The 19,532-nt window shown below is 46.5% G+C and overlaps 1 protein-coding gene across 2 annotated transcripts in view; it reads left to right on the top strand.

The window, feature by feature from the left end:
• The first annotated feature begins 14,535 nt into the window (after window positions 1-14,535).
• Window positions 14,536-19,532, top strand: part of ABCG1 (ATP binding cassette subfamily G member 1) — a 54,646-nt gene continuing 49,649 nt past the window's right edge. Inside the window, exons 1-2 of one of the 2 annotated variants that reach the window (XM_032678172.1) lie at window positions 14,536-14,667; window positions 17,598-17,841. In XM_032678172.1, the coding sequence (XP_032534063.1) occupies window positions 14,626-14,667; window positions 17,598-17,841 (286 nt within the window). In that variant the 5' untranslated portion in view covers window positions 14,536-14,625. Of the gene's footprint in view, window positions 14,668-15,092; window positions 15,228-17,597; window positions 17,842-19,532 lie in introns of those variants that run through there. The other variant, XM_032678174.1, reaches the window with a different exon arrangement.

A 19,532-nucleotide genomic window follows, 5' to 3' on the forward strand; every position in this document is an offset into this window, starting at 1 on the left:
CATGCCAACACTTGGTGGGGTGGGTCAGGAGATCTGTGGCATTATAGGCCTGGGAAGGGCATTATATGGTGTCATGGAGAGAGAGCAGCAATCTTTGCAAGCTTGGAGAGTTCAGCAGCAGCACATACCTGGGAGATCATGGCTCTGCAAGAACACAGCTGGCACAAGAATTTTTCTCTCTTTTTAAGGATGTTGCCAATAATGGTCCCTAGGGTCTACTTACCTCAGCGCCTTTCATGACTGGTGTTTTTCCTTCCCTCTTTGTTTGGAGTATCATGGAATCACAGAATCATTTAGTTTGGAAAAGGCCTCCAAGATCATGGAGTCCAAGCTATGACCAAACATCATGGCTAGGCTTCGCGAACGAAGATTTGGGAAGGCACTATCCACTTTTGCTACAGGCACGTTGGTGGCTTATGAGGCCAATACGTGACAGACATATCCGATTGCAAAAGGCGCAGCAGAAAGACTCCTTAGATGGTGTATTTTGCAAGATACGGTTCTTTCTGCGTTGCCTTTTTTCCTCGAGAGTGATCCTGCGTGTGTTCTCGAAGGAGACAGCTGCATTATAGATGGTGTGTCTCCAGGCCTCCCGATTTGAGGCCAGAGTAGACCAGTTATGGTGATCAATATGGCCAAGGCTGAGATGTTGTTTCAGGGAGTCCTTGTATCTTTTCTTCGGGGCTCCTCTCATGCGGCAGCCAGTGGCAAGTTCACCATAGAGCAGGATCTTAGGAAGGCGGTGGTCCTTCATCCTTGAGACGTGCCCTGCCCATCGCAGCTGCGTTCTCAGTAGCATGGCCTCAATACTAGTGACAGCTGCTTGCTCTAGTACAGATGTATTGGTCACATAATCTGACCAGCGGATGTTAAGGATTGTACGGAGGCAGCGCTGATGGAAGCGTTCTAGGAGACGCAGGTGGTGCCGGTAGATGACCCATGATTCGGAACCATATAGGAGAGTAGACAACACTATGGCTTTGTAAACACTGATCTTTGTGCTTTTCTTCAAGTGTTTATTACGCCATACTCTTTTGTGGAGTTTTCCAAAGGCACTATATGCCTTAGCTAACCTGTTGTCTATCTCTCCGTCGATCTTACCATCTGAGGAGATGAGACTACCAAGGTAGTTAAACTGCTGGACTGATTTGAGCTCTGATTGGCCAATGGTGATGTGGGGATGATGGAAGACTTCCAGAGGTGCAGGTTGATGGAGGACCTCTGTCTTCTTTAAGCTGACTTCCAGCCCAAAGAGCTCAGCAGCATCTGCAAAGCAGGATGTTAAACGCTGCAGAGCTGCTTCTGTGTGGGCAACAAGGGCGGCGTCATCAGCATAAAGCAGCTCCCGGACAAGATGGTTTAAGGTCTTGGTGTGGGCCTTCAGTCGCCTTAGATTGAATAGACTTCCATCAGTACGGTATCGAATGTAGATGCCGTCCTGATCGTCGAGGTCTGCTGTGGCCCTTTGGAGCATCATGCTAAAGAAGACGGTGAATAGGGTAGGTGCGAGAACGCAGCCTTGTTTCACACCATTCTTAATTAAAAAGGGCTCAGAAAGTGTGTTGCCATATCTGACTTGGCCGTGCTGATCCTCATGGAGTGAGATGATCATTTTAAGGAACTTGGGGGGGCAACCTAAACGTTCCAAAATCTGCCACAGACCTTTTCTGCTCACGGTATCAAAAGCCTTGGTGAGGTCAACAAAGGTTACATAGAGACCTTTGTTCTGTTCCCTACACTTCTCTTGCAGTTGTCTGAGGACAAATACCATGTCTGTGGTGCTCCTGTTGGCTCTGAAACCACACTGACTTTCAGGTAGAATTCCTTCTGCTATAGTGGGTATTAGTCTGTTTAAGAGTATTCTTGCCAAACACCACCCTGTCAACTAGACCATAGCACTGAGTGTCACATCCAGTCATTTCTTGAACACTCCCAGGGGTGGCAACTCCACCACCTCCCTGGGCAGTCCCTTCCAACGCTTGTCAACCTTTCTCATGAAGAAATTCCTCCTGATGTCCAACCTGAACCTCCCGTGGCGCAGCTTGAGGCTACACCCTCTAGTCCTGAATAACTGTATAATAGGGATGGGTGTCACTAACAGGACTTTGGCCATAGGGGAAGACATGTGGGATGGAACATAGATCCCTTTTGTCTTTCCATCCCATATTCCTCTCACCATGCCTGTCAGAATGCATCTTGACCCCAACACACACATGTTACAGAAGAGGCACTGTTGCACATGCCCTTGTCCCCACTGCATGTAGAGCAGCAGCCAGGTCTTGTGTTTCAGCAAAGACTGAGCAACCCAGGAGCTAACAAAGGAATGTGTGTGTGCAGATTATGTAGGAGGAGTGAGGAAGACAGAAAGAAAGGATTAAAGCAAGGATAAGCTGAAAATTCCTTTAATGCTAACTTAGTGCAGACGGGTAGAGATAGGAAGACTAGCTAAGGGGAGTTGTGACTGCCTCAATCCTTCAGGGGAGACCATTGCCCAGCCTTGTGAATGTGTTGTGCCTCCTGCATGGAGCCCTCGGAGCAGGGAGAAAGCAGGGACATGTTAAGGCTGTGCAGGTCTGACAGGAGACACCTGTTCTGATTCTCACTGCCAGCATCCTGCCTGCCTCAGACAGGCAGCCAGCAGCAGCCAGTGTCTCATCTAATACTGTGATGAAAACCAGATAAACCCTTCCTCCTCTTGGTTTTCTTTTACGCTTTATGTAGGCACAAAGGCCTGTGGTTGGCCTGTTATTAATAATAAGAGTGCTCCCACTGCTCTCTGAAAAATTTCCTCAATTCTGGCAAAAAATGCTGAAAAACTTAGTCAGAAGAGAGAACGAATTTGCATTTTTATGCCATGCTTGAAAACTCATTTTTCTTCGAGTTGTTCGCTCTCATGCCAGTAACTGGTTCCTGCTTTGCTGTAGCAACTCTGTGTTTGGGTTGTCCTTAATGCCTTTTGCAATATGATGGTGCAAATGCGTGCAAGGTATTTAGAGTTCACTCACAGGAAAATATGGTCTAGGCTGTCAGTGCCAAAGGAAGCTCTTGGGTCACTGTAAAGGGGAATCTGATTCTGTTCAGCTTGTGCAACGGTCAGAAGAGACTGATATCTTAAATATGAGGAAATGGATTTTCCTGCTTTGTCCTGCAGCTTATGCTGCAGTTGTCTCTGTCTCATTCTCTTTTATTAAATGATCTCTCCATGGGTAGCTGGGAACAGCCTCCCTCTTCATTCTCTACATTGTACAATGCAGTCTGTAATTGTTTCATTATGATTTTAATTAGTCTTTCATTAAGGTTCCAATCACCAAATATAGTGATTTACTTATTTTTTGGGGGGGACTACTCAGCTCTTAAAGGAGCTGGGGAAGTTCAGGGCCTTAAAAGAGAGTGAAATGGCTACTCAGTTTTGGAATTACCTCTGGCACAGACTCAGAGTCCAAAACGAGTTGTCATTTTTTTCAGGGTAAAAACATTACCCTGGAAAACTGCCAAAGTCAAAAGGCTCTGTAGGATCCTGCTGGTTTTCCTGTCAGCTCAAACTGGCCAGGGAGGCTGCAGGTTCTGGCCTTCAATCCACTGTACCAGCAAGGCTGGGTGGGGAGCTCAGCAGTGAAAACTTCCAGCCATGACTTGCCTGAAGGCTCCTTCTTTCCCTAATCATCTTCTCCTCCTCATCTTCCTTTCCCAGCAAGAAGCTAGCAGGCTTTACAAAAGTGGAAGCATGTCTTGAATAAAAGGATGCTGTGGAGTAAAATAATAATAAAGTAAAATAATAATAAAAGTATCTTGAACAAAATGATCCATTGTGGGGTTATGGGTCATGGCTATCGAGCCTGTCCTCCTCTACACAGAATAGTTGTCTGAGCCAAGTTTGAGGAATTTCTGTGTTAGTCTGGGATCCCCACATGTGTGCTCTTGCCCTTAACAACACGACCTGTTGGCATGGTCATACACATGATGGAGAGGAAAGGAGAGGAGAGGATGATTTGGGTTGAGAAGAACCTTAAAGATCATCCAGTTCCAACCACCCTGCCATGGGCAGAGACAGCTTCCACTCCACCAGTTTGCTCAGGGCCCCATCCAGCCTGGCCTTGGACACTTCCAGGGATGGGGCAGCCATAGCTTCTTTGGGCAACCTGTGCCAGGGCCTCACCACCCTCACAGACAAGAATTTCTTCCTAATACCTAATCTAAACCTTCTGTCTTTCAGTTTGAAGCCATCCCCTCTTGTCCTGTCACTTCACGCTCTTGAAAATAGTCTTTTTCCATCCATCTTGTGGCTCCCTTCAGGTACTGGAAGGTCACAGTTTGTTCATCTCAAGACTTCTTTTTTCCAGGGTGAACAATCCCAATTCTCTCAGCCTATCCTCCCAGCAGAGCTGCTCCATCCCTCAGATCCTCTTGGTACCTCCTCTGGACTCACTCCAGCAGCTCCACGTCCTTCCTGTGCTGGGGATCCCAGGGCTGGAGGCAGCTCTGCAGGTAGGGTCTCACCTGAGGGGGCAGAGGGGCAGAATCCCCTCCACACCTTCTGCCCATGCTGCTTTGGATGCATCCCAGGACATGTAGGGGTCTGGGCTCCCAGAGCTCATGGCTGGGATATGTCCAGCCTCTCACCCTCCAGCACCACCAAGTCGTTCCACCAGGGCTCATCTTGGTCTGTTCATCCCCCAGCCTGGATTACAAGTAAGGCAACAGGAATCAAGTCCCAGCAGTGCTCTGTATATGGGACAGACCCACTCTGAACCTGACATGACTCATAGCAATGCAGAAAATAGCACAGTAATTTAATACAACTTGGAAAGGAGCTGCACAGTGTGAGTAAATCAGTGAAGACAAAGAAGTGCTTTTCAGACCCTTAGGATGAAGATGATGTTACATAGCACTTGTAAACTTGTAAGTCAATGGCCTGGATAGTCTACAGTTGTGACTGCTAAAAATATGTCTACAGAAAACCTTGAACATGTTGAATAAAATTTGGATTCGTGAGGAAATACCATTCCTAAAAATGTTGCACCGGAATTCAGAAAAGGCTGGAGCAATGGTGGTATTAGATTGGGGTCATCAGGTCAAGGCAAAAAACCAGAATGGCTTTTATAATGAACTACACTGTCAAACAAATGAGTAATGCCATGTGTTGAGAAGATTGTCCTTTCCTGAGCCTCCCCAAGCTAGGCCAGACCTTTTCTACGAGCAGGTACAAAACCAAATTATGAAAATATATGCATGTTTACATATGATATAGCTACATTCTGGTGAGGTTTAACTTAGCATCCTATGACAATCTGTCCAATACTGTGTAATGTCATAAAATAACAGAAACAGTTTAGCAACGGGTAAACTAAATACCTCAAGACAGTTATCACTGGGGAAACTTCTAAATGGGCATGTTTTGATTAAGATCACACTGTAGGTAGTGATAGGTCTGAAGTGATTAAATATTTGAATCGGTGATTTGGAAGCAAATATAACTCCTCCACTGATTAGGGTGTGTGACTTATGCAGAATGGTAAACAAAGAGGCTCAGTGGTTGCATGCAACGATCTTGACTTCTTGATAAGCTTGACACACTTAAGTGAAAAGTATTTAAGTAGCTGACTGCACAAATGCACTTTTAGGAACAAGGAATGAAGGCCATGTCTACAGAACAGGATGCTGTATCCCAGCAGGGATGGATTCAGAAAAGGATTTGGCAGTGGGAGGATAAGCAGGTCAGCACGAGCTCCCACAGTGGCCGAAAAAGGTTAATGGGATGCTTGGATTAATAGTGCACAAGCAGGGCAGAAGCAGGGTAATGTTAACTCTGAGCATGGCATTAGTGGGATCAACACTGAAATGCTACATCAGGTTTTGGCATCCACTGCCCTAAGGAAGGGCTGGAAATGCACAGAAAAGGACCCGCACATGATTAGATGGCAGGAGAAACTGCCTTAGAGGGAGCCCTAAAGGGTTCAGTACATGTAGCTTATAAAAAAAAGAAGATTGGACACAATTTGATTATGTCTTCATTATTGTTATTGTGAAGTATTTACTTACTTGGAACCAGGGAAGGGAAAAGTACCAAGCTGTAAAGGGCTTTTTAACGTGGTTAAATACACATGTAAACAAATAGTTGGAAACTGGAGTAGATACGTAAATACTCCACAGATTATTTCACAGCAAATGACAAACTGGGGGAGAAAAAACTATCAAGGGAAACCTTGCTCTTCTTTGATTTGATACCTCAAAATAAAGCCAGGATAGCTGTCCAGGAGAGAATGGAACATTGCTGACTCCCACACAGGGTAACTGCATGGATGAGGGACTGGTGAGATTCCAGGGACTGGATTATAGCAGATATGGCCTCTTAGTCTGACATGCACCAGCCTATCAATGGCCAAATAGGTGTGAATTAGGAAAAGCTCATCGTCAGAGGCTTTCATGTCAGGCCTGTGGACTGACCAAGGAAGTCAGGCACTGCTGAATTCTGTGGCTGTGAGGTTTGTGACAGTGAGAAATCATTTGCAGGGTTCCAAACTCGCCAATCTCAAGCCTCTATCAGCTGTGCCAGGGACTCCAAGGAACTCATCTCTCTAAACTGACAGACTGTCACTGCAATAACCATGACAAATTTGAGCGTAGCCCAGGGTTTGCAGGTTGGCTCCCTCACGGGTAATGGTAGTTCTGCTTCCTTGGGAACCTTCCTGCTGTCCAGGCACCTTTTGCAGAGTGCATCACACTCATTTCCTGTTCCTAGATGGAATTTTGGACAAAAGCACTACCAAGTACAAGTAACAGGCAAACACACGTGTACTAAGCTCACCAGCTCCTGCTATGTTCCTTTCTGCACACAGTCCTGGGAGCTGGTTGATAAAAGTTGGTTAGTGCTTCATTCCCCTGTCAGTCTGGTATGGGCTCCTGGAAGGAGAGAGTGGGACAACTTTTCCGAAGCCTAGTTGCTAACTACAGTTTTCAGAGGGTTTGTAGCTTTCTTCCCCTCAGCTAAAGCAGAATATGCAACTTGTCCTTAAGACTGAAACTCCAACAGACTGGTTTTGTTGCCTGGTGATTGTGGTCGTTATCTTCCAGGGACTTCAGTTCTTCAGGAAATAAATGTATATATCTGCAGGGAGCACTGAGGGAGGCTTATGTCACTTACAAAATGATCTTTGAGATGTACCAGATGGCTTGGTTGTGGAGGATAATCAGATTTTCTCTATTGAGCCTCAGAAAGAGTCTAAAATCTCAAATCTTCTGCAGTTCTGCTGCCAGTCATGTACAAAACCACCTGTACCTTGCCAACAGGTTGGGAAAAGGACTGCTTTTCCTTCTGATGTGGATGGTCAGAGTGCCCATCTGGCAGGCACAGTCACTGCTCCTCTGAACCTGGAACTGGTGAGGTTATTTAGAGTCTCCTGCCCTTTCTAGAAGAGCTGCATATCCTGTGGTGAAACCCTGAACTTCACGAAGCTGTTTCATTTCACACAGAAACAAAGAGGAAGCTGGCATTCACATCCCTTCCACATTTGGTGTTGAGCTGCATTTTCAAAGCAAAACAATTCTGAAGGGAGAGACGCACAAAACTTTCCCCATAGAGCACTTGCTAGCAGTGACTCAGACCTTGTCCTGTCCCAACAGGCATGTCCAAAACCAAGCAGAGACTGAATTTGAAATTCACTTTCCAGCTGCAGGATGAGTGCTCAGGGAAGGGCTGTTGGGTGCTGTGGGATAGGTGCTGCTTGCAGCTTTCGATGAGAAAAATATGAGTTTGTGTCATGGCTGAGAATCCCCTTTGGAAACAGGTGCTAACTCCAAGTCAAGTCCCCTGGGTAATCTTTCCTTGTCATTTCCTTCTGCATCCCTTTTCCAGGTACTTAACTCTGTCCCTTGGCACTGCACAGGGAGGATAAGCCAGAGGATTTCAGAAGATTGGTGCCATATCTAATTTTCACATTGCCTTGTGAATCGAGACTGCAGCCTTTTCATCAGACCGGGAAAATATTTATTTTCTTCACCTAATCTGCTCGTGACAGGTTTGCTGAGTGTTTTCCCCTTGGCTATCACTGCACGAGTGATAGTGTTATCACTTACTCCCTTCTGCCCAGACCTTGAGGCTACAGCCTGGGAAGGTGGAGTCTGGGGAGACATGATGCCTGAAATCCAGTTGCTCAGTCATTACTCTGAACAATGTGCACCCGTGCCTGGTTAGAACAAGGGCAGTATGATTTGAGGGGGCCTGCACTGCAGGAATGCAGAAATATGTCCGAAATAGCCCCTGTGCTGAGGACCCTTTCCCCACAGCCCTTGTCTTCTCCCAGCATGATCTATGCACAGCAGAAAAATTTGCTATTTTTCCTTTCACGATAACCGTGGGAAAAGTAAACTTGCTGCGAGCGTGCTCTGTTTTCATCAACTGAAATTAGTGAGTTCATATAAATTATGTTCAATCTCTGACAAAATAACTCTATTTGTTGGAGCAGGAAGTCTGACAGTGCGTTTTCTTTCTCTCTCTTAGTGTGTCTTGGGATCACCTGGCGACTGAGGGCTACTTAGATACAGACTAATGAGCCACCATCTCTCGCAGAGCTAAGCCAAGTCTTTGCAGTTACTATTACTTCTTTCCAGTGTTACCCCTTTTCAGTTTGCTTGAGCAAAGATGTTCAGACAAATAACTCCCCTGCATCAAGGGGAGGGCTGTACACCCTACTGATTGCCACGAGTACCACAGAGAGTAGCCACAGACATGAACTGCAATAGGTTGGTATTTTGCTCTTGAATTTCTTGCCTTTGGGTCTTGGGAGAGGGACATTTCAGCACCCAGATGTAAAAATACAGGTAAAATCTTATGTAAAATAAACATGTGAAGCCTCTTGTGTTATATCTGGAAATGTCAGTTGGAGACAAAAGTGGTGTAAGGACACAGCTTGGGTGGCATCTGTCTCTGTAACACTGGCCATGGCTATTCCAAGTCGGGTGTCTGGAGCCCTCCCCCAGCTTCCAGGGAAGCCAAGATGGACCCAGAATCTATCCCAAATCAAGGGAAATATTTAAGAAGGAAAGCCTGAATTTTCCTTTGGGGATGCCAATTCCTCTCCACTGACTGAAAGAGAATCTTCATGACTAGCTCAGGTGCCAATTTTCTAGGCAGCTAAAATTAGGGACAAATTCCACCCATTATACAGAGTATACCTAACCTGAAAGGAATGACTGATTATGTTCTTAAATATGAAATAAATCTGAAGGCAGATCTGTTTAAACTGACTGATCACATTCTTCTCAAATAGCATTATGTGGATATTTCCAATATGGATAGGGAAGTATTAATGTCATGTGCAAAAAGACGTGACAAAACTGAGAAGGGTTATGGTTGTTTTTCCAATAAATAGGAAAGGGGAACAACAAGAAGGGATGCAGCTGTGAAATCAAATCTTCTTGGGAAGGTAACTTTGAAATTATAAAAGGCAGAATCAAAGCACACTCAGGGTAGACAATCTCTTTTAACCATTGCAAGACTTTGTTATAAGTATGTGAAGTTATACTCTACCTCACACTGGTTTTTTTCCCCTAAGAAGTCTGTAATTTGGCCAAACTGTCTTAGGTTTTTCAAGAGCCACAGTGTCACATCACAAATTATGTCACAGACAGTTTCTCAAATGATGGTTATAAAATATGGGGGAAAAATATCTGACTCTCCTATTTTGGCCTCCAATATGATTTTATCCTGTTTGAAGATTCTTTCCCCAAGAAACCCAAGATAGAAAATTTCAGATCCAGTGGCTGAAGCTGAACAGGAGCATAACTATTTGAAAGCAGAATTTCATGACAGAACATGCCAGGTAACCTTATGAATATGTATTACTAAATAGAAATAGAGAATATGGAGGTGGAATGCAAGACAGTCTCCCATCATGGATGTAACAAGCAATTCAGGTGACAGAGAAAATATAACAAAGGCTCATGAGCTGAGATAAGGACAGGGAGACATCACTCACTGAATGCTGTCATGGGCAGAACAGACTTAACTTGGGGATATTAACTGAATTTATTACTAACAAAATCAGAGCATGATAAAGATAAGAAGAAGCAGATCTTAAAAACACCTTCCCCCCACATCTCCCTCCTTTCCAGCTCTACCTCCTCCCCACCAGCAGCGCCGGGAGATAGGGGTGGGGATCATGGTCAGTTCATCACACATTGTTCCTGCCACTGCTCGGGGAGAGGAGCCCTTCCCCTGCTCCAGGGCGGGGTCCTTCCCATGGGAGAAGTTTTCCATAAACTTCTCCAGTGTGACTCCATCCCATGGGCAACAGTTCTCCACAAACTGCTGCCACGTGGGTCCCTTCCCATGGGGTGCAGTCTTTCAGGCACAGCGTGGGTCCCCCCCAGGGTCACAAGTCCTACAGGAAACCTGCTCCAGTGTGGGCTCCATTCTCCATGTGTCCTCATGGAGCTGCCTGGGTGCTGTGCCAAGGCAGTCACCTCATCCCATTCTTCCATCCCATTCCACCTCTTCCCACAGGGGGACCTCGGGCAGATGCAGCTGAACCACAGACAGGACAGGCAGAACCAGGCCTTGTCCCTCTGTGGTGCCCTGAGCAGTGAACCTCTGGGACACTGGGAGCCATCCCTGGGAACCATCACATAGATGTAGGGAGACCACAAGGAATGGGGCTGAGCATTTAGCTCAGTTGCTTGGAGCACAGTGCTAAGAATTCCGAGGTCATGGATTCAATCCCAGCCAGTGGCTGTCACAGCTGCCCTGCCCAGAGAGCTCAAGGGACACTGGCAACCATCACAGAAATATGGAGAGACTGGACTGAACATTTAGCCCAGTTGGCTGGAATGTGGATCTGCCAAGGCCACAGGTGGTGGGGACACCATGTAGGACCTCCCCAGCACATCTCTGCCAGTGCAACACAAAACTGTGAAGGATCTGAGCCTTGTGCCCAAGAGGGAGCTGAAGCCCCACAGCAGCAGAAGGCAAGGAGCCAGAGCAGAGTGCAAACTTCCCCTCAGGAAAGCCAGTCAAATTCTCCAGGATAAGGAGAAAATTTCTCTAGTTAAAACTACTCTCTTCCGGAAAGATACTGATTTGTTTTCCTCACTGTACTTTCCTTTCCTCTGTCCATTTTTTCAAAGGACAATGCAGATCCACAGCTACCAGCTGCCAGGAACCCAGGGCCTCAGCCTTGCTCAGGATTAGACCATGAAATTTTTTTTAAACTTCATCTTTAGGCTGTTCAAACCTATATTCTTTCCACTTTTATTTCCCTAAACCTATGGAAATAATTGGGGCAGGGCATAAGAAGAAGTTCAGAAACTTAGTTCAGAAACAATTCAAACCAGTATGGCAAAATGACACTCCAGGATAAACTGTTGTTGTTAGGCTTTTATTTAGGCAAATAATTGCATGAGAATTTCACAATAGGCTGTTTCTTTGTGCTCTCAGCTTGACTTTTTATGCAGATTTATCCTTGAATATTTTCCATAGACTTTCTTAAACTCTGCCCAGACCAGCTTAAATTAACAGCAAGTTGCAAATTATTAAAGTTGAGGCATGTTTTTAATGAAAATTCAGTTTAAAATATTTCGCCTTTTACAGCTCTAACTTTCTTTTTCTCATCTGCCTCTCCCACACTTCTTGGTTGAACTTTCTCCACACATTCTATCTCAGCAGTGAAGTCCACACTGGCCTCTGCATTTCCCCAGGCTGTAGCACTTCTATACATGAACTAGTTCTTGTGGAGACACCAGAGCCATCAGTGCTGCACTAAAATGCCTCCTGTGGCTCTGCTGTGAATCTGCCCTCTCTTGCCGTTGGTGCATTTCCACTTTTCCCTGCCCTTCCCAGTGCATTTCTGCTTGCAATGTTCTTTTCCTTTCCTGTGGGCTGCACCCATCTACTGCCTGTAATGCTTATCCTGCTGTAAAGCCTGGAAGCTACTACTATTTCCTCATCTATTTTAGGAGTTCAGTTTTGTCCCTGCCTGCTTTTTCTCACCTTCATTTGTAATTTCTCTCTCTTTTTTTTTTGCCCTGGATTTTTTTTTTTTAAACACTGTTTTATATCTCTCCTTTATTTTTTCCTTTTTTTTTTTTTTGCCACAGAGTTGTATTCTTGATCTTTTTGTCTGCAGGGACAAGGGGATCACCTGTAAAGTTAATGGAAGAGTTAATGAGGGAATGTAGGAATGCAGGAGATGGCTATTTTTAGCATGCTTCATCTTATGTAATCCTTTTTTTTTCCCCTGTGTGGTATCAAAATAGATACCAAAATACCAAATAGAACTTGGTTTCTGATAAACCTGTTTTATGTCTCTGTGTTTTACAAGAAGCTCCCGTAGATACTGACACTGCAGCCACCATGATGAAAATAAGTCCTGAGGATCTGATCGTGTGTTCTTGCCCAGGATAAACTTTTGTGGAAGGCAGGACCTTAGGACCACAAACTGCTTACAGACAGAGCTGAAACTTTTGTTTGTGCAGCAGATCTCGGTACTGTACATTTCCTCTCTCTGTATCTAGTTCCACCTCACAGTTAAATAATGTTTTACCCTCTAAATGTCTTAAGCATATATATCGGTATTTCACAGCCCTTCTCAGGTCCTGTAGGGAGAGAAAGCAACTTTCTCAATGTTTCTAAGGGAAAATACAAGATACAATCTTGAATAAATTTTAGGTGCTATACACATGCTCCGAATCAAGTTAATTAAAACCTTGGACCCTCACTTGAAGAATGCACCATAATTTCTCTTTATTCCTAATATTAGGAGGCAATCATCTTTCAAATTTCTTCTCAAACACGGTTTAAGCCTTCAGTGAGGACTTCTGGGTGGGCCCATCCATGTTTGGTGTGGTATTCCACAGCAGGTAGATATTTCTTCATCAGTACACAAGTTATAAGTAAATAACATTCTGCAATATCTAGGGACTGAATCCAAGGCTTAGTAAGTCTCCACACTATTCCTTGACAATAGGTTGTAGTGGATGATAAAAGTTTGTGTGTTTCCAAGGGGGAGCCTTGTCTCATGGAAGGGATACTGAGAGGGTTGTTAACACATTCAGGAGGGACAATCACATCAAAAAATCCTTGAGCCAAAAAGGGCTGTAGGCTGTGAGACTATCAGGGAGAAATCTGATACAAGCCAGCCCCGTGCTTAAGTGCTTGTTTGAGCATCCATCTCCCGGCCACTGTCAGGAGGGAGGGTACTCCAGGAGATGGGCCCCATCTGACCTGGCACAGATGTTCTGTGCAGCAGTTGCCTCCCTGCAGTAAACACCCCTCCACAGCTCAGCAAGGATAAAATACTTACCTACCCTCCAGGGGCTTTGTGAAGATTACTGCCGTGTCTGTACAATGCTACATGAGTACGAAGCATTATGGCAAGCTCCCTGCTTGGGAGATTCCTCACAGATTATAAACTCGTGTACATAATGTTTCGTAGATGCTTTGAATCCAGTTCTCAGACAACCTGCTATAATTTATTCCCTCTTGCTGCTACTTCCAGAGGAATTAAGAGAGTCTTAGCACACCCCAAAAGCAGGCCCAGAGGGTATGGGGACGCTCAGAGGGTTGGTGGGTCTTCCAGTACCTGGATTCTTGGTGAAGTGGTTGGGCAGAGCCTTCTGCCAACAGGCAGCATGGCTAGTGAATCTAAACCAAAACATAGTCACGGGTCTACATTCAAACCAGCAGTGCCCACACAGCCCCAATGGCAGGACCTCTCTTTATAAGTATTTGAAGGGGATGTCAGAGGATGGCTCTTCTCGGTGGTTCCAAGCAATAGGACAGGAGGCAATGTGCAGAAACTGATGCCCAGGAAGTCCCACCTGGATATGAGGAAGAACTTCTTTCCTGTGCAGTGACCAAACACTGGAACAGGTTGTCCAGAGGGGATGTGGAGTCTCCCTCACTGGAGATATTCCAGAGCCGTCTGGACACAATCCTGTGCCATATGCTCTGAGATGACCCTACTTGAGCAGGGAGGCTGGACCAGATGACCCACTGTGGTCCCTTCCAATCTGACCCATTCTGTGACTGTGTGACCCTGCCGAAATGCAGGTCTTTGATTTGAGGAATAAACGAACAGGGACTGTAACTCAGTGACAACTTTCCTCCCTCTCCATTTCTGAACCCCAATGGCTCGCTTGTAAATCAATGGCGTGTGATTCCCGGGGTCAGAAGACCCACCTCGTCCTCATCCCCGGGCGGGTCGGCACAGGGCGCAATTAGACGGTGCTTCGAAACCCGTTTCCTCAGGGAATGCCTCCCCGGTCCCCTCCGGGAGCCCATCGGGAAGCCGAGTAGAGGGAGACCTGTGCCTGTCAGGAGCTTCCCATGTCCCGGCGAGCGACCTTCGGTCCGCAGCCCCCTGCCCAATTGTCTGCCGCGTGTTTGGGTTGAGGGACAGCCACGTCCATCCGCGGGATGGGGACACGCTGGATGTGGACGCGCTGCCCACCCTCTCCAGGGCGGAGGAGCTCCCCGACCCCCTGGCTGTCCCCATCTCCGCGGCGAGGGCGGTCCGGGACGGAGGCGGCTCCATCCCCATCCCCATCCCTGCCCGCCTCCCGCAGCCAGTCGGGGCGGAGAGGCGGCACTCGAGGGCTCCTCCGCCGGCAGCCGGGCGGGCAGAGGGACACATGGCATGTCTGATGGCGGCTTTCTCCCTGGGCAGCGCTTTGGTAAGGCGCGCCCTGCCCTCTCTCCCTCCGAGGAGCGGGCGGGGGGCGAGGGGTGCGGGGCTGCGGGGGTGTGTGTGTGTGTGGAGCGAGGGGTCCGCGGGGCGATCCCCGAGTCGCTTCCTGAGATGCTCCCCGAGTGGCAAGCGGGGCCGGCGGGTGGGTCCCCGTGCAGGATGCGGGATGCGGGATTCGCGGTGCGGGATGCACCGGGGATGCGGGATGCACCGGGGATGCGGGTGTGCGAGGGGCCGGCGGCGCACGGCGGGACTTGACCGCTGGTTACCTCTGTCTGTAGTTAAGGCGGGGGGGATTATCGCCGAGCATGCTCCCTGCGCCGCTGCGCCCCGCCGGCTTCCCGGAGGATTTGCGGAGGGACCGTAACCTTTGCATAACGCGCGGTGCCCGCGGGGGACGGGGCGGGCAGAGCCCCCGGGACCCTCCTGCCGCCGGGACCGGGCGGGCGCTGCCGTCCCCGCCGGGCGCCCCGAGCGGCCCGGCCCCTCACGGGAGACGCGAAACTACATGGGAAATAACCAAAACTGTGTAAAAGCAGCGGAGAGGTGAGCGGGGGCGCGGGGAGCAGCCGCTCTCGGCGTGCACGGAGCGCAGGGGTCGGGGATGCGGGGCTGTAGCATCACAGCGGTCTGCATGTATTCGGGGCATACGGAGGGTTCAGGTGTTTGGGGCATACGGAGGGTTCAGGTGTGTCTGTGCCTTACGAAGGGCTCGGGTAAGTCCGTGGGTGTCGTGGCCACGGGAGTTGCCCTTCTCTTTCCAAGCAATTGGGAGCCCCTGGTGCCGTGCCAGGTGCTCGGGGGACCCTCACCCGTAGCAGATGGTCCCTGGAGAGGAGGCAGGTGTGTGACAAAAGGCTGCTGACAACAGGCATTTCTGTCCACCGAGTGATTGAAATTGTTTATTGTCCCGGTAGCAAAAACCTCTGGCTTCGTACTGCCGGATGATTAAGTAGTCAGAGACAAGGAGCTTGTCCAAAGGATGCTTGTGTTTGAATTGATCTAAACTGGAGAAGCTCTGACTGTCACCTGAATAATCAAGGTGACCTGCTCGTTGAGAGTTAGTTTTTGGGTGTTCCCTCTGATGCGTGAAGGTGCTCAGTGGTTCCTCTGAACAAAACAGCTTATGAGTGCCAAAGTAAGCCTTGGAAACATTCAGGGAAGAATATTGTTAACTCACCTTCTCTTAGTTTTTAGGGAAAAGGGAGGTTTCCTTGCTTTAATTGTTGAGTTCTGAGATGTTTCATGTTACTCTTGTTATGTTCAAATTACATACCATTGCAGTCAACTGTTTAAGAAATTGAGAGTAAGTGTTACTGGATACCTGACCTTTGAGTAAGTTGAGAGCACAGCTAAAATCTTTTCCTTGGGAGAATGTGTTAAGCAGAGCTGATTTTTACATCCAGAACTCGGGGCTTGTGCATGAAGAATGTGAAGACACTAACTGCAGTGTGGTTATGTAGGACTACTTTTTTTCATCAGTGATTATGTAGGACTGTTTGTTTTTTAATGTTTTCATCAGCATTCATGACAAGTTGACTGATCTGAGCTGCACTGCTTTTGCAGCATAAATGGGAAGACCAGAAATCATGAGGGAGAGGATGGAAGTGGCACAGGGAAGAGGAGGCAATGTGACTTCTTAGTTGCATTGGAGGACAAATAGGGGGAAACAGTGGCAGGACCTGCAGCTCTGTTTGGGGGTGTCCAACACCAGTGCCTTGAAAAGTAGTGCAGCACATATAATTTCCAAGAGATACCTTTGGGGACATGCAGATTGTTGGGCAGATGGGCCAACATGGAAATCCTGGCCAGCTACAGAAGTCTTTTCCAATACAGATCCGCATTAAAAATACTGAATTTTCTAATAGACAAATGTGCAGATGTTGGGCCCTGCTTATGACACCCTCCAAACAACAGATGACAGTGAACAGCCTCTGAACTCTTCAAAAGTATGTTCAGCTGAAAAAAATTCACGAGTGTTTTGCTTTTGACCTTACACACATTCTGTTGATATTGATGCAAGGTACCTGTGAAGGTAAAAGGAATGGAAGAAGTCCAGATTTTGTGTGCATAGTGAAAAAAGAAAAGAAAGGCAGGTGAAAGGCCCTTGTCATGAGAGGTCAGGAGAGGAGGAGATGGGGATTCAATCCAAAAAATGCCAAGTGGAATTGCACTGAGTGCTGTAATGGGCAAAGCACAGCAAAGGTATGGCTGTGAGCACAGTTGACCTTACAGTGTCAGCTGTGCAAGTACTGGAGCAGGGTTTAATATGTTTATGTAGCTGATAAGATTTCCATTAGGGATCACTATCAAGCAAGGAAAGCACACAAGGCTTTTGGGTGGAAAGCACTGTGCTTTCCTGAAAGACCTCCAGAAAAGAAATTGTACTGTTCCAGGTTGCAAAGTCTCCAGAACTATCAGTGCAGGAGCAAATAAGGCATAAAATAGTACATTTAAAAATTTGCAGAAATAAAACACATTTCACATTTACAGAGTATATTCTGATCCAGAGGAACAAGAGCTCTTACTGCACAAATAATTGTTCACCCAGCTCCCTTCCCCCTTCGGCTCTGTCCCAATACAAGCCCTGGAATCAGAGTAACTAGAACCAAATTCTTTGAGTGCATGAGAAACCAAATACAATGGGGACTGAACTTATAAATGTATTAATCTGGTGCAAGACCTAAAAGGGAAACTAGTGCTAAAGGAACTGTGTGCTGCAAGAGCTCTTTCACCTCTTCCATCAATGCTCAGGCAGAACAAACAAAAGATTGTTTTATTTTATTCCTCTTTCGCCCTTCAGCGCGTTACCGTGCTGGATTCTTGTGTTATTTAGATCATAATTCTTCTAGTGCAGGGGGGTTTGAAATGTGTTCCTAAGCAGAAGTCTTTGAACTCCCTCCATCTTCCCTGCAGGACGGCAGCAGTTCCGGGTGCGCCATGGCCGAGCCGAAGTCGGTGTGTGTTTCGGTGGACGAAGTGGTCTCCAATGGCACAGACACCCAAGACATTCGGCTCATGAATGGACACTTGAAAAAGGTGGACAATGCTCTGACAGAGGCTCACCGTTTCTCCTACCTACCCCGCAGACCAGCCGTGAACATTGAGTTTAAAGAACTGTCCTACTCCATCCAAGAAGGGCCGTGGTGGAGGAAGAAAGGTGAGGAAGACAGTGCTTCATCTACAAGGAACCGTAGATGCAGCAGTTCGTACAACTGCTTATTTTTGCCTCCCAATTCTAAAGTATCTGAAGTAAATATGGTATTGCTGTGCTGCCAAATATCTGTCCTGTGATCTTGCATGTCTACAATTTATTGTTGAGGGTGGGTAGAATATGCAGCAGTTTAAAGATGGGGGTGGGGGGGGAAAGAGGAGGCTTTTTTCTTTTACTCTTGCAACTGGCTGTTTTGTGAAATGGTTATTTTTTTCAGTACTCCTTCAGAACAGCATCTCAGAATTTCAGAAGGCATTTGACACCAGGATAAAAACCATTTTCTTAAAATGCTGAGCTTGGAAATAAATGCTTTGAGCTGTAGGAACGTCAGCCCATCCGTGCCTCTTGGTGTTCTACAAGGGATCTCTCTAAGCTTATAATTCCTTTTAACTGATGGAATCACTGGCTCTTGCTAGGACTGAATCCTGAGGTTTAGTCAAAGACAAAGATGCTCTTTTACTACCTCCTTTGCTGATATACACAGTGAAGAGTTCACAGCCTACAACACAGGGCGTACCAAAATGATATACAGATATTGGGGGCATCTTCAGAAAGAGAAGCATTGAGAGTAAGAAGGGCATATTCAGCTCTGTTCTTTATGTGCCCTTGGTCAGTTCCATCTCTGAAAGGTGGATGTAAGGTGGCTCTGTCATTTCTTCTGGGCTTGACATCCATTCCTTTTATACCTTCACTTGCTTTGTGTAGCTGTGTGTTTCCTAGAGAGTTTTTGGGTTTTGTGTGTGCATGTGACTAGTCGTCTCTGAAAGGAAAACTAGGTCGTGCAGTAAATTCCTGCTAGTGAAAAGAAGTATGCCCAAGAGAAACTATTGAAATCTGCGGGAGAATTTTGTGTACTAAATGGCATAATTGCTCTTCCTTGAGGAATTCTCTCTCAGTAATGTAAACTGGTATGGTTGTGTGCTTTAATTCTTTTAAGAGATAAGCCCCTGCCAATGGACTGCTCACCTGAGCCAGACTTCATACCTGCACAGGCCCTGCATCTATAAATCCACTGGCTTAAACATTACACTTGAAATTGTTTCACAAAGTACATTGCTGCTGTCTGGAAATTGTGTCATTATCACAACATCAAGGCCTTAATGGTCTAAAAATGTGTGGTATGAAAAACACTGGAGCTGTTGCCATGAAAGTGCTACTGTACATGGACAGCCTGTGCATACAATTATTCATTTGTTGAAGGATCTGCAGATTTCATGCTTTAATGGGTTTTTCAACATCAGAACTGTATGTACACACACTGGCCATCTTTTATTTATCTATTAAAATTGCATGGAGCCATGCTGTCCATAGGAGAACAATTGGTTTGGCAGCAACTTCGGTGCATTCAAAATTATGTTTTATCTTATCAGAATGAACTCAAACGTCGAAATGGAGCAAGGCCAAGATGTCTCGTGTGAGATATAAAAGCTTGAGATTTCTAACTGGATGTCTTTCTCACTGGCCAGAAATGATTGTGGGCTTCTTTGTTCACATTTGCTGACATGCCTTGACTTGGCTTGAACTGAATGGCACGTCCTGGCAAAATGTCCTGCTGCTGAAAATGACCTGTTGAGGTATTCAGCTCTAGGGTATGGCTATGACTGTGTCACTACACTTAGGTTTGAAAGAGGAGATTA

The sequence above is a fragment of the Chiroxiphia lanceolata genome, chromosome 2 (assembly GCF_009829145.1).
Source record: "Chiroxiphia lanceolata isolate bChiLan1 chromosome 2, bChiLan1.pri, whole genome shotgun sequence".
NCBI classification, from domain to species: Eukaryota; Metazoa; Chordata; class Aves; order Passeriformes; family Pipridae; genus Chiroxiphia; species Chiroxiphia lanceolata.